The sequence below is a fragment of the Rhinopithecus roxellana genome, chromosome 17 (genome assembly GCF_007565055.1).
Source record: "Rhinopithecus roxellana isolate Shanxi Qingling chromosome 17, ASM756505v1, whole genome shotgun sequence".
Taxonomy (NCBI): domain Eukaryota; kingdom Metazoa; phylum Chordata; class Mammalia; order Primates; family Cercopithecidae; genus Rhinopithecus; species Rhinopithecus roxellana.
Window position 1 is genome coordinate 111,786,144 of NC_044565.1, and position 15,454 is coordinate 111,801,597.

Below are 15,454 nucleotides of genomic sequence, written 5' to 3' on the forward strand. Positions count from 1 at the left end.
TCTGTTCTGTTGCCCTTGAAAACTCACCGATTTCCTTTTTTCTGCATTCCTTTTCTGTCCTCATGCGTAATAATAAGAGGTGACCTTTGTTGTTGAGCACAGATTACACTTAGGTGCTTTATGTGGATTATTTCATTTAATCCTTACAGTGACCCTGGAAAGTAGATGCTGTCATCTACCTCTTACAGGCAAGGAAAAGGAGGCTCAGAGAACATAGGCACTTGCCTTAAAAAGTGGAAAGTTGAGTCTCTGACTCTAGAGTCCATGTTCTGTTAACCACTTGGCAGCTAGAACACGTCCTTGTGTATCCAGCTTTTTTCCTATTGAGAATTACTTCTTTAAAATAAATTCTCAGAGTCAGGATAATTGGGTTAGAGGGTCTGAATGTGATGATAACCTGCCAAAGCTTTGACCCCTTCTTCACTACCTCTCCTGCCACAGCGCCTGCCTCCAGCACCCTGAAGATGCTGTGTGATATGTCCACCTTACCAAGTTGGTAAGTTGGTGATGGCTGCCTCATGGTGGGCCCTGGGCACGTGTGTGGTCCTGCTGAGCCGTCCACGTGTCTGAAGACCTCTTTAAGACAGTCATTTTTGCCTCTCCGCCAACTGTCTTCAGAGTTGGGCTGTTGAGTCTTCAGAGAAACCATTAGGTTAGGTGATATGGTGCCAGCAAGGGAAGCACCATCGTCCAGGATCTGCAGATCTGGTTCCTGGGATCCCCAGACTCCTCAGCAGATCTGGCTGTACCTGGATCAGAGCCACTTCTTCCCCCGCTAAAGCTGTGGTTTGACCCAAGGGTCAGTATATAGGACTACCTGCTGCATTTAATGAAGGTGTTTCCTTTTGGAAGTCTGTGCTACCCTCTGCGCCCAGCTGGGAGGAGACATCCATCTGGTCTGGGGTTTCGGGAGTTAGAATGGAAAGCCCTTTGCTAAAGACTGGAGTCATCTGGCCTGCCAACTGGTGGTTCAGAGCCGGAAGGGCTTGTTTAGGTCATCACTGTTGCCTTCATCAGCAGCCATGGGAGAGTGCTCCCCATGCAACCCCACCTTAGAAACCACATCAGATGCTGAGTAGCTTGCTGACACCTGAAACTTCTGGTTTTGTTAGTGTCACAATGAAGGCAAAGAGAACTGGGCCATCATCTGTCAGCCTCTTTGACTTACTCTAGATGTTGGGAGCAGTGGATGCCAGGTGAAACCTGGCCCCTTTGTCCTTTTCACCATGCGTTTGGGCAGTTTCTGTATCCAGAGAGTCCGCAGGTTCAGATAAGCTGAAGAAGAGGAATAGGACAGCAAAGGAAGTGGCTTGAAGGACATGCCAGTAAGCCCTGTGGTTTGTCACCCAAGGAACTAGTGATTCAGCTGGAGATAAAAAGAAGAATTTGCCAAGTCAGAGAAGAAACTGTAACCCTGGAAAATCCTCTGTCTCCAGTCTCTGGAGGGAAGCAGGGACAACAAGCTAACGTAGTATCTTGGCCATCCCAGGAAACTTGGGGCATTAGGACGATGAAGGCCATGCTTCAGTGTTTTCGTTTCTATTTCATAAGACTTTTTGTTTTCCTGCTTACGAGTGGGAAGATGATTGACAGTGACTCTGCTATGCAGGGCTGTTGGTACCAACCTGAGCGCTATAGGTGGCAGTCCCTGGAGAGGTGGTCACAGAAGATGGAGCTCTGATCCCCTGCTTACCTCTTCCAACACTCGTGTGCAAAGATAGTTTTAGATTTGGTTTAGGAGCTGTCTCCTCCAGAACAGGCTCCCATACTTAGAATGTTTCTAGTTAAGGTAATAAATTAGGCAACCCAAGTGTGGCTCTGCTCAAGTGTCCTTTTCTGTGGGCAGGAAGGGGCTACAACACGGCTTAAATTATAGTCCATGGTCCTGACCCACAGTACAGTGTATATCTACACCACGCCACCTGTGTTCAATCTGGGAGCCTTCCTGGCCACTCTGAGTGGCAGCCAGAAGGGAGCTCATAGTGTCTAGGAGTCTCAGGCAAGGTAGGTCAGGGTACTGTGGGAAGGGGGATGTGTGTGATGGGAGAGGGTACCGTAAACACCATACCTTCCCTCCCTGACCTGAAAAACTGATCTCAACAGGGATTCACACAGAATTAGGCTGTGTTTTTGCATTAGCTGGTAGGTGACTTTCTCAAAATTCTTAAATTCAGGAAGTATTTAGTAAACTTGAGGAAGGTATGAAATCTGAAGGAGGCATCCAGGACCCAGGGGTTTGATAACTTTACAGGTAGGATCATACCACACCAGAAGAGCATTGGACAGTGAGACATATGAGCTATATGAAGCTTTTAGGAATGATTTAGGACAGACAGAGCCCTGAACAACCCATTCATGACTTAAGTTGTTGGCTCAGTGTATGCTGGGGACAAAGAAAAACTAATAAGCTGACCTGCCTTTTTGGTAAATTCTAGTGTGCTTGCAAGGGCTGACTTCCTGAGGTGTGGTCTCTCCACCTTGAAGAACTCCTCAACTGAAGAAGGGGAACTGTCAGAACATGGATTGTTCTACACCTTGGACAGGGTAACAGAGGAAGTGGCTTCCAGTTCCCTTTGCAAACTGTATTTCTTAGAATGCGAAAGGAAGGTTTACCTACTTCCTAGAACACCTGGAATCCATAACCTCAGAAAGTGATACTATTGGTAGAAAATGTGGAAGGATCAGGAAGGTCTTAGATTCTTGGATGATAGATGTATGTTGATGCCCTGTGGAGATGTCCTTGTGCTTTGAGGTCACTGAGGTAGGAAAACCTGTCCGCTCTTGGTCTCACCACTAGAACAGTCTTGGGCTGGATGGGTTATAGAGCTGAGGGGCTGTGATGGTTCTGTTCTTACATTAAACAATTAAAAACACCAAAAACAACATTTGGATTGCTTCAGCTTCTTTTCCGTTGACTTCTCATATGTATTCTGGTAACCACCCAATGAAGTGGGCACAGGAGATAGAGCTAAGATATTGTAAGGCCAGTGATCATCACCTCACCAGTGCCAGGTGGTATGAGGTGGTACTCTAATTTCCTTTTTTCTTTCTTTTGAGACGGAGTCTCGCACTGTCGCTCAGGCTGGAGTGCTGTGGCGCTATCTCGGCTCACTGCAACCTCTGTCTCCTGGGTTCAAGCGATTCTCCTGCCTCAGCCTCCCAAGTAGCTGGGATGACAGGCGCCCGCCACCACACCCAGCTAGTTTTTTGTATTTTTAGTAGAGACGGGGTTCCACTATGTTGGCCAAGCTGGTCTCAAACTCCTGACCTTGTGATCCGCCCACCTCGGCCTCCCAAAGTGTTGGGATTACAGGCATGAGCCACCGCGCCCAGCCTGTAATTTCCTGTTCACTAGTGAGGAAACAGGCACAGGGCAAACAGCAGGAAATGGCAGAAGCAGTACTGGAACCCAGGTAGTCTGATGTCGGTGTCTTTTCTACTTTGCACTGTGCTAGGGTTCTAAGATGGGAGACTGGAAGTAGAGATGAGCCCAGGAGGTGAGAAGATGGCGGCTCGGCCTGCACGTGGCCTTTTGGGTTTACTTCCCACCAGGCCAAGAGTAATCGATGTTGCTATGGTGGGGCTCTTGGCTGAGCTTACGTCAGTAGGTGGGGTCCCTCCACCTTGATCCTGAAAGATCAGTATCCCTTTGCACTTCCCATACCTCCACCCACCCCCAATAAATACATAAAAGATTGAGAGATGCATGAATGAATTCCAACCTCTAGATTATTTGTTAACTTGTGTTCAGGAGGACCTTCCTTCTAACCCCTAAATTCCAGGTCCCTACCCTTGGCATCGGAGCCCTCTGGGTGGAGGCCATAGTTCTGGTATGCTGCTTGGAGTGTCCAGTATACCTGGGCACATCGTGTTACCCTCCTTAGTAGACATCTGATGTGCTGTCTTCTCCCTCAAACTCTAGTCTCACTGACTTGAGCAGTCAGGTCAAGCGAGACGAGGATTAGATTGTTAAAATGACCGCTGTCTGAAGCTTCAGGGGTATGGGGACAGGGCCATAGCAAATAATGATGCAGATAAGTCTTTGTTACATTTTTTTTTTTTTTTTTTTTTTTTTTGAGACAGAGTCTCACTCTGCCGCCCAGGCTGGAGTGCAGTGGCCGGATCTCGGCTCACTGCAAGCTCCGCCTCCTGGGTTTACGCCATTCTCCTGCCTCAGCCTCCCGAGTAGCTGGGACTACAGGTGCCCGCCACCTTGCCCGGCTAGTTTTTTGTATTTTTTTAGTAGAGACGGGGTTTCACCTTGTTAGCCAGGATGGTCTCGATCTCTTGACCTCGTGATCCGCCCGTCTCGGCCTCCCAAAGTGCTGGGATTACAGGCTTGAGCCACCGCGCCCGGCCTTTGTTACCTTTTTATCTCTTTTTCAAGCACACATTTTGGTCAGGGTTGATGGCTGCAAGGAGGAGAAACCTATTCACCACCAAAATATCTCTGAAAGGGAATGTTCTCTCATCAGGCATTTTTATAGACAAGGAGCCTCACGGTTTTTGCTACTTGCCTCATGACCTCAACTGACTTGGGCTTGCCAGGATCCAGTTTTGATCCTGTTGTCACAGGACTTTTCAGCTGCAGAACCCTTCCTGGATGGCTGGTCTCTTTCACTCAGTTCTAATTCTGCAGACAGCCTGATGGGCTCACTCTCACTTGTGGGTTGGTTCTCCTTATCTCTCCCCACCCAGTCCAATCATAGTATCCAGAAGATGAAGTCATGTGATTCGTATCATTACTCTTCTAAGGAGAAGTAGATGGATTTAAACAAAACAAAGCAAAACACTGCTGGGCTGTTAGATATGTGTGTTTTTAACCTGCAATTATAGTATAGTATAACACCCTTCACCAAGTTTCCCCTGGTACTTACATCTCACATAACTATAATACAAAATTAAAACAAGGAAGTTGGTACAATGTGTGTGTTTAGTTCTGTGTCACGTAATCACTGTAGCCATAAACAAAATACAGAATGATTCCATCAGCCCAAAGATCTCCCTCATGCCACCACCCCTTTATGGTCACATCCATCTCCTTCCCCACCGTTCCTGACCCTAGCAACCAGTGATCTCTTCTACTTGCCCTAAATGGGATGATGTATATATGGGATCCTACAGTGCATGGCCTTTTGAGATGGTCTTGTTTTCACTCAGTATCATTTCCTTGATATCCATCCAAGTCGTTGTATGTATATGAGTAGTTCATTCCTTTCATTGCTGAGTGGTATTTCATGGTACGGGTTTAGCACAGTTTGTGTAACAATTGATTCACCTATTGAGGGACATCTAGTTTGTTCCCTGTTGGGGCTATTACAGGTAAAGCTGCTGTGGCAATTGTATGCAGTGTTGGTTGTTGTTGTTGTTGTTGTTGTTGTTGTTGTTGTTGTTGTTGTTTTGAGACGGAGTCTTGCTCTGTCACCCAGGCTGGAGTGCAATGACACGATCTCTCGGCTCACTGCAACCTCCACCTCCCTGGTTCAAGCAATTCCCCTGCCTCAGCCTCCTCAGTAGCTGGGATTACAGGCACACACCACCAGGCCCAGCTAATTTTTTTTGTATTTTTAGTAGATACAGGGTTTCACCATGTTGGCTAGACTGGTCTCAAACTCCTGACCTCAGGCAATCCTCCCGCCTTGGCCTCTCAAAGTGCTGGGATTACAGGTGTGAGCCACTGTGCCCGGCCAATTGTATGCAGTTTTTTTTTTTATGAGAACATGAGTTTTCATTTCTCTATGATAAATGACCAGGAGCGTGATTACTGGGTCATATGTTAGGTTTTAAATTTTTTAGGAAACTGCCAACCCAGCCTGATGGCTCACACCTGTAATCCTAGCACTTTGGGAGGCCAAGATGGGAGGATTGATTGAGCTCAGGAGTCTGAAACCCCCTAGGCAACGTGATAGACCCTGACTCTACAAAAATACAAATTAGCCGAGTGTCATGCCGCGCACTGGTAGTCTCGGCTACCTGGGAAGCTGAAATGGAAGGATTGCTTGAGCCTGGGAGGTCAAGGCTGCAGTGAGCTGTGATCATGCCATGGTACTCAATCTGGGCAACAGAGTGAGACCTTGTTTCTAAAGAAAAAAGAAACTGCCACTGTTTTTCAGAGTAGTTGTACTATTTTACATTCCTGTCAGCAGTGTATGAGAGATTCATTTTCTCTGCATTCCTACCGGCACTCTATATTGTCTCTTTTATGATTTATTTTTATTTTATTTTTGGGAGACAGAGTCTCACTCTGTCACCCAGGCTGGAGTGCAATGCGCAATCTTGGCTCACTGCAACCTCGGCCTCCCAGGTTCAAGCAATTCTCCTGCCTCAGCCTCCCTAGTCTGGGATTACAGGCACCTGCCACCACATCTGGCTAATTTTTTTTTTTTTTTTTTTTTTTTTTTTTTTTTTAGTTTTTAGTAGAGATGGGGTTTCACCATGTTGGCCAGGCTAGTCTTGAACTCCTGACCTCAGGTAATCCACCCTCCTCAGCCTCCCAAAGTGCTGGGATTACAGGTGTGAGCCACCGTGCCTGGCCTCTTTTATTTATTATTTTAGCCATTTTAATAGGTGTGTAGTGGCATCTCATTGTGGTCTTTTAAATTTGTTGAGGTTTATGGCCCAGGGGTGATCGATCTTGCTATGTATTCTGTGGGTGCTTAAATGTGTTCTGTTGTTGGGTGGAGGGTTCCATAAATGTCGATGAAATTGTTGGTTGATGGGGTTGTCAAGTTATTGTATATCCTTGCTGATTTTCTGTCAAGTTATTCTGTCAACTGTTGAAAGAGTGGTGTTGAAATTTCCAACTATAATTGTGGAATTGTCTATATCTCATTTCAGTTCTGTCAGTTTTTATTACACATAGTTTTCCGTTCTGTTTTTTGGTACGTACACTTTTAGGATTTCTGTGTCTTTTTGGTGGATTGACCCTTTTATCATTATGTCATGTCCCTCTGTCCCTGTTAGTTTTCTTTGCCGTGATGTGTACTTTATTTGACACTATACCCATTCTACTTGCTTTTGATTAATGTTTGCATGATATATTTTTTATTATTTTGTTTTCACCCTGCCTATGTCATTATATTTCAAGTGAATTTCTTGTAGACTGCATGTAGCATATGATTTTTCTTCTATACCATTCTCATTCTTTTAATTAGAGTTTTTAGACTGTTTTCTTACATGTAATTATAGGTAATGTCAGGCCTTAAGTCGGCCATTTTAGTTTCTGTTTTCTGTTCCATTTTTTGTTTTCATTTTCCTGCCTGTAAGTGGGTTACTTGAACACTTTTTTTAGAATACAATTTTGGTTTGTTCATAGTGGTTTGAGTTGTATCTCCTTGTATAGTTTTTTAGTGGTTGCTCTAAAATGTTACTTTATATAACTTATCACAGTCTCCTGGTATCCACATTACCCTCTTCCACCTCTAGTATAACTATCTATGTACTTTGACAACCACATTAGACAGTGTTGTAAGTTTCGCTTCAAATATAATTTAGAAAACAAGAAAAGGGCCGGGTGCATTGGCTTATGCCTGTAATTCTAGCACTTTGCAAGGCCGAGGCGGGCAGATCACTTGAGGTCAGGAGTTCAAGACCAGCTTGGCCAACATGGTGAAACCCTGTCTCTACTAAAAAAAAATATACAAATTAGCTGAGTGTGGTGATGGGCGCCTGTAATCCCAGCTACTCGGGAGGCTGAGGCACGAGAATTGCTGGGACAGGAGTGTGTCTTATTGCCAGGTGGCGGTAGATTTCCAGGCTAACCACATGGTCTCTAATGGCACAACAGGATTGGGGGTTGGGAGCCTTATTACTACTCATCGGGATTGAAGTTTTAGTTTCCCACTTGGCCTTCTTCAACACCACCCCACAAGTAACTAAACATTTGAGGAGATAGCCACTTCACAAAAGGCAACAGTGGACAACATATACCTTCTGAAGCAGAATTATTGGAAGAGATAAGTTAATATGTGACTGATATATGTAAGGAGTTATGGTTGGTCAGATATTGATATGAAACAACAGGAAACTTATTTAAAAACCCAGAAATGTTATAGAAAATATAATAGCTAAAACAAGGTAATTATGGGATAAAAAGTAGAAGGGATATGGCTAAAGAATTAACTGGAAGATTAGAATTAGGAATTCTCTCAGAAGGCATCAAAAAAGCCAGGAAGTATAGAGGACAGAAGTAGAAACAGTAGAACACAATTAAGGGTCATGAAGGGAAAGCTGGCTACTCGGGAAGGCGTTCGAGCCTGTAGTGTGCGATGATCAGGCCTGTGGGTAGCGACTGCACTCCAGCTTGGGCAACATAGTGAGACCCTGTCTCTCAAAACTGTTTTCAATTTTTAAAAGCCATGAAAGGAAAATGAGATAAAAAACAAGGAAGTAATTTTTTTACATAATAGAGGATAACATTTCTAAGAATTAAGAGAAAATTGAAAGGCCTCAGTTTGAAAGCATTCACATGGAGTCTCAACTGGGAGCAATAAGGAGAACCCACATCTAGACACATTATAATCAAAGACAGAAAATCTTATTTTTAAGTTTTATTCCATTAGTTGTTGGGGAAGAGGTGGTTTTTGGTTACGTGGGTAAGTTCTTTAGTGGTGATTTCGGAGATTTTGGTGCACCTGGCACCTGAGCAGTGTACACTGCACCCAATGTGTAGTATTTTAATCACCCCCACCCTCCCCCTTACCCCGAAGTCCTCAAAGTCAATTATATCATTCTTTTTTTTTTTTTTTTTTTTTTTGAGACTGAGTCTCACTGTCATCCCGGCTGGAGTTCAGTGGCATGATTTTGGCTCACTACAAGCTCCCCCTCCCGGGTTCAAGTGATTCTTTTTTTTTTTTCTTTTTTTCTTTTTTTTTTTTTTTTTTTTTGAGACGGAGTCTCGCTTTGTCGCCCAGGCTGGAGTGCAGTGGCCAGATCTCAGCTCACTGCAAGCTCCGCCTCCCGGGTTTATGCCATTCTCCTGCCTCAGCCTCCTGAGTAGCTGGGACTACAGGCGCCCACCACCTCGCCCGGCTAGTTTTTTGTATTTTTTAGTAGAGACGGGGTTTCACCGTGTTAGCCAGGATGGTCTCGATCTCCTGACCTCGTGATCCGGCCGCCTCAGCCTCCCAAAGTGCTGGGATTACAGGCGTGAACCTCCGCGCCCGGCTTGTCTCTTTTCTTGCCAGTGACCTCAGGCAACTCAATCTCCCTTAGCCTCATCCTGTGGAACCCAGGGATGAGAACAGAACTTTCTCCTAAGGGGGTTGTGAGAAGAAATAACTCCTGGGACCTGCATAGCACCAAGCCTGGAGCAAGGTTAGCACCAAACAAATATTAAGCTACCAGTATTACTGTCCTGCCTGTGTGCATCCTCGCTGCCTCCTGGAAAGTGGTATTGATGGTGATTCATGTTCATCCTGCAGACAGGTATGTCATCCCTTGAATATCACTGCACTTGTTTCCCAGGGCTGTCATGACAAAGTACCTCAAACCAGGTGGTTTAAAACGACAGAGGCAGGTGCATAGCTTGTGCCTGGAATCCCAGCACTTGGGGAGGCCAGGGTGGGTGGATTGCTTGAGCTCAGGAGTTTGAGGCCAGCCTGGACAACACAGTGAGAGCCCATCTCTACAAAAACTACGCAGAATTAGGTGTAGTGGCATGTGCCTGTGGTCCCAGCTACTCAGGAGGTTGAGGAGGTAGGATCACCTGAGTCTGTGAGGTTGTGAGCCAATATCACACCATTGCACTCCGGCCTGGGCAACAGAGCAAGACCCTGTCTCAAAAATAAATCAGTAAAACAACAGATATTTCTTCCTTCCCAGTTCTGGAGGCCATGGTGTTGACAGAGCCATGCTCCTGGAGGGGAATCCTTCCTTGCCTCTTCCTGGCTGCGACTGGTTTGCTGGCAATCTCGGGCACTCCTTGCAGCCACATCACTCCAGTCCTGTCTTCACGTAGCATTCTGCCTGTGTCCATGTCCTGTCTTCACGTGGCACTCTCCCTGTGCCCAGTCCTGTCTTCACGTGGCACTCTCCCTGTGCCCAGTCCTGTCTTCACGTAGCACTCTCCCTGTGCCCACGTCTTCCCACAACTGTCTCCTTACGAGGGTGCCGGTCATGGTGGATGAGGGTCCACCCTACTCCACTGTGACCTCATCTTAACGAATTACCCCCGCAACAACCCTATTCCCAAATAAGGCCACATTCTCACGTGCTGAGGGTTAGGACTTCAGTATATTGCGGGGAGCAGTGTGGGAGAGTGGCAGAAGTAACCCAAACCCACCATTTTGATTGGATGGCTGCTTCTCAGCAGAGGAGATATTCAAGCGTTTTCACCATTGGTTGGACACTGTCGACCAACAGCTAGGAAGTTAATCCTAGAAATGAGGATTTAGAGAAAAGCCCCCAATGAGGGTGGAGGAAAATGAGCCTTCCTCCTCTGAGTAGTGAGTTCCAAGGTGTGGAGCCTCCTGGAGCTGCAGGTGGTGTCTGGAGGTCTAGGCCCTGATGCAGATCCACGTCAGGAACTGGGTGTGGCATGTGCTGCGTGGGTAGGGGTGAGGCAGCTTCAGGAAGCAGTTGTGGGTTGTGTCCTTGTTTTGAGTCCCTTCTACTGCTTCCCAGAAATGTTAAAACCTTATTAAATGTCCCTGCTTGGTCTCATGGGTGTGTGCAGGGTGGGGAGGGGAAGGGATGGGGTGTAGCTGTATTTCTGAAGGAAGAATCAAGACCGGGTTCTCTCCCTTCTCCAAAGGCAGATGGGAATGTGGCAGAGGTTATCCGTGGGAAGAGCTGCTCCTCCCCAGGACAACAGCAATCTGAGCAAATGCAGTGGCAAAGAACCTGGGGCTGCCTCCCGAGCATGCAGGAGCCCTCTGGGAACCATGGGGATGTGGAGGAATACCAGGGATGTTTCTGAATGTTGCTAGTGGGCACATGTACCAAAATAATTTCGGTAAAAAGAAAAACAAGGAAGGGACCCCTGTTGTACGGGCCTAGGTATAACTTGGGGTTGGTGGTCAACAGGGATTGCGAATTGCCCTCGGGGAGCTGACAGTCTGGGGAAGCAGGGATGCTGGAAGTCATGGGTCTACAGTGGCGGGTAGACAAGCACTGGGTGCTGTGGGGGTACACGGGATGGGTAGCTAAGCCAGGAAGGCTTCCTGGAGGAAGAAACTTCTGAGAGACTGGAAGGAAAAGTGGGAGCAGTGACATATTTTTTTGGGCGAAAATGTTCTTCTAGAGCTGAGGGACAGCCAGTCAGGCCAGAGAGCTGGAGTGGGGCCTCAGGGATCAGCCCAGACAGAAACTGCAGGGGTTTGGGTGCTATGGGTGGTGGAGGGTGGGGTGGATGTGAGCCAGGAGCCTGGGGAAGGAAGCAGAGCCCATGAAGAGCCTTCCGGACTGAGGCATTTGGGTTTTAACTTGAGGGCAATGGAAGGTCATGGACCAGGTTTATGCAGAGGGGTGAGCTGATGACAGCTGGACTTTGAAATGATTTTTTTTTTTTTTTTTTGAGATGGAATCTCGCCCTTTCACCAAGGCTGGAGTGCAGTGGTGTGATCTTGGCTCACTGCAACCTCCACCTCCCGAGTTCAAGCGATTCTCCTGCCTCAGCCTTCTGAATAACTGGGATTATAGGCACCTGCCACCACACCCAGCTAATTTTTGTATTTTTAGTAGAGACGGAGTTTCGCCATGTTGGCCAGGCTGGTCTCAAACTCCTAACCTCAGGCAACCTGCCCGCCTCGGCCTCCCAAAGTGCTGGTATTACAGGCGTGAGCCACCACGCCCGGCCTTGAAATGATGTAAAAAATTTATCGTCTACTGGTTATCCCCATACCCAAGGCCACAGGCCCCAGCTCAGAAGCACTGCGGTTACTCTACAAATGACACCAGAATTGTGCCACTTTTACTCTATCCTATTGGTGTGGATCCTAGATCATCCCTCTCCAGCTGCTGGAAAGACCTTGCTGGTTTTTGGACAGCCTACCTGGGTTTCTCCCAAGAGGCAGCCTCCCTGACGACTACCCAGGGATCAAACTCTGTATGTAGCTCAAGGCCAAGGGTTGTCCAACCCAGACTTCCAGGATTTGACTGCCCAATCCAAGACCTGTTCCTCCACAACTCTTGCTCCTGTGGGAGAGAAACGAGGCGGCTCTGCACAGGAGCTGTGGCTAAGATGTGGCTGTGAGGTCAGGACCTACAACAGACAGCCCATCATCAGGCACAGTTAGATCATCATCCATGTAGACAGAGATGGCAACTAAGTGGCAGGTGAGCCTCCGCACCGCTGCCTGTGGCCTTGGCAGACATTACTAATCAATTGCATCACTGTCACACTGAGTCAACCCCAAGCTGCGGACAGCCACCATCAGTCAAAGTTGATACCTGGGGGGAACTGACTTGCCATACTTGACCCAGACGCTGACAGGATCCAAAGTTCAGTGTAACTGTGAGTCAGAAGCCAGGCGGGAGGGCAGGAATGTTAAAAAGCAGTGAGGTAAAGGGCAGGGCGCGGGGTGGTCAGGCTGGTAGAGCAGCACTGCTGGTGGGGAAGGAGGTGATGATCCACATTCGTCAGAACTTTACAGAGCACTTTCACTAAATGCCCCCCACTCTTGAGGTAGGAGTGACTCATTTCCATATCACCGATGAGGGAATGGAGGCCCAGAGAAGGATATGCACCTGGCATCACCCAGCACGGCAGCTACTGTCTTGGTCTACCTGGAAGACACGCTTCCTCTGAGGCAACAGCCTCAGAGGTTACCGGGTAAGCAGAGGCCTCAGATAAGATTCTCCCCTCACAGTGTATCCTGAAGTGGGCCCCAGGGAGAGAAGGCAGTTGGAGCTGAGTCGGCAGTGCATGCTGCTAGGTGATTGAGCCCTGGCTGGGGGTGGGGGGAGCCCTGATATGTAGCACGTGCTGATTTCTTTTTTTTTTTTTTTTTTTGACAGAGTCTCGCTCTGAGGCCCAGGCTGGAGTGCATGGCATGATCTCGGCTCACTGCAACCTCCGCCTCCCAGGTTCAAGCGATTCTCCTGCCTCAGCCTTCCAGGTAGCTGGGATTACAGGCGCCCACCATCCTCCTGGCTAATTCTTGTATTTTCAGTGGAGACGGGGTTTCACCATGTTGGCCAGGCTGGTCTCGAACTCCTGACCTCAGGTGATCCACCCGCCTTGGCCTCCCAAAGTGCTGGGATTACAGATGTGAGCCACCACACTCAGCCAGCATGTGCTGATTTCTGGGGGTTGTAGATACTCCTGCCTTGCCTAGTTCAAGCTCCCGGTAGGCATCAACCGAGAGCTGGGAAGAGATGCCCGCAGTGCGCTCTCTGGGCCAGGAGGAGCCGGCTCCAGCTCACCCATGGCAGTGCCATAGAAGGGGTGCAGGGGTGTAGGGCTGCTGTCCCCACCCCCGGTGGCCTGGGGGTTCTCTTCTTCCTGCAGTTCTCAGTCACTCAGGCTCCCTCTTGCCCGGGTCGGGGTTTGTATCTGTTGCTTGCCAGTGAGGGGCCTGCGAACCTTTACGGACACACTGAGCCGTGGAGGAGTCAGGACTCAGGGCCTGTGTTCTGGCTTCAGCTCTTTGAGCTTCCCTCTCTGTCTGCTGACCCTTGAGCACTGGATGACAAGGCCCAGCAGGTGGTGGGAACTCTAAGCATGGAGCCAAGAACCTCCAGTGTGGGAAGGAGTCTCAAAAGCTGCCACCTATTGTCTCAGCAGCAACAGGACTCTGGCTTGAACAGGGGTGCCTGGGGCAGGTGGCAAAGGGCTGGGTCCCTCAGGTTTGTGGAGATAGGGGCTGGGGCAACTGTGGTGAACGGGTAGGTCACCCTGTCCAAAAGGCAGCAGCAACTACTTACCTCCAGGAAGTGCTCCCATGTGGCCAGAATTTTTTTTTTTTTTTGAGATGGAGTCTCACTCTGTCACATAGGTTGGAGTGCAGTGGCACAATCTCAGCTCACTGCAACCTCCGCCTCCCAGGTTTAAACGATTCTCCTGCCTCAGCCTCCCGAGTAGCTGGGATTACAGGTGCCCACCACCACGACCAGCTAATTTTTGTATTTTTAGTAAAGACAGGGTTTCACCATGTTGGCCGGGCTGGTCTTGACTCCTGACCTCAGGTGATCCGCCCGCCTCGGCCTCCCAAAGTGCTGAGATAACAGGCATGAGACATAGCACCTGGCCAGAAATTCTGGTTTTTAAAGAGAAGCCTGATACCCACATTTTTTATGTGAAATCTGATTTTTAAATTCTGGCAATTATTTGAAAACATTTAGCTGGCTGCCGTGACATGCACCTGCAGTCCCAGCTGCCTAGGAGGCTGAGGCGGGAGGACTGAGCCCAGGAGTTTGGGTGTCGCAATGCATGATGGCCTTGCCTGTGAATAGCCACAGCACCACTCCAGCCTGGGTAATACTGCAAGACCCCCATCTCTTAAAAAAAAAAAATTTTTTTAAACACGTCTCAGGGCACTGTCAGCAGCCTCTGTTGTTTGTTTGTTTTTGAGACAGAGTTTCCACTCTTGTCGCCAGGCTGGAGTGCAATGGCACAATCTCAGCTCACTGCAGACTTCGCCTCCTGGGTTCATGTGATTCTTCTGCCTCAGCCTCCCTCGTAGCAGGAACTACAGGTGTGTGCCACCACGCCCGGCTGATTTTTGTATTTTTAGTTGAGATGGGGTTTCACCATGTTAGCCAGACTGGTGTTGAATTCCTGACCTCAGGTGATCTGCCTGCCTTGGCCTCCCAAAGTTCTAGGATTACAGGCATGAGCCATCGCACCTGGCCCACCCTCTGGTTTTGAGTGGTGGAGGCCTCTGACTTCCCTGCCTGGACTCCCAGCTGCCCCTCTGCTTCCTCCCCTGCCAGCCCATGGCTCTGCCCACCCAGAGACCACTCCCTCAGCTCTCTCCAGTGCAGATCGCTTCTCCACGCTGTCCCGAAGTGGGTTGCTGCCAGCCTATGTTGCTGCCCCTGCACCGTGGCCTTGCTGTGGACCCCGAGCCCCTCCTCCCCACTTCTTGCCTGACCTTGGTCCAAAGGCGGTGACTCCAAGGCTTCCCACGCCCTGGCCCCTTCGTTCCTTGGCCTGCTCTTCTCCACTCACTCTCACGAGTGCACCCAGGTACGGGGGACGTCAGCCAGCCCTCTTATTCCCAGCCCACCTCCTTGAGTCCCGTGGTTCTCGGAGCCCCACTATGGTCCATCAGTCCCGCCACCCATCCTTGGCTCCCCGCACCCAGCTTCGACTCCAGGCCCTCCACTGGCCTGGCTCTCTGCACTCGCCTCAGCTCCATTGTTCCGCTCTGCTGCACCAGACTCCCCCGGCCCAGCGCCTCCTCGGTGGAACCTGGCTCTCCCCTGTTCCGCACACAGCTGGTGGCCTGGTCCCGCCGAAACCCAAAACCCGTGCCACCAACCTCAGGTGGAACCTGGTGCTTCCCAGAGG

The 15,454-nt window shown here is 48.8% G+C and overlaps 1 protein-coding gene across 12 annotated transcripts in view; it reads left to right on the forward strand.

The window, feature by feature from the left end:
- The window catches only part of KANSL3 (KAT8 regulatory NSL complex subunit 3), a 56,533-nt gene extending 43,517 nt beyond the window's left edge, over positions 1-13,016 (forward strand). For 10 of the 12 annotated variants that reach the window (XR_747854.2, XR_004054352.1, XM_030921175.1 and 7 more), the window contains one exon: positions 442-2,885. Coding sequence is in view for 9 of the 12 variants with exons in the window: in XM_030921175.1 (XP_030777035.1) it covers positions 442-462 (21 nt within the window). In the remaining 3 variants the exon portion in view is untranslated. Of the gene's footprint in view, positions 1-441; positions 2,886-9,185; positions 9,613-12,629; positions 12,773-12,957 lie in introns of those variants that run through there. The other 2 variants (XR_004054351.1, XM_030921171.1) reach the window with 2 other exon arrangements.
- The last annotated feature ends 2,438 nt before the right edge of the window (positions 13,017-15,454 follow it).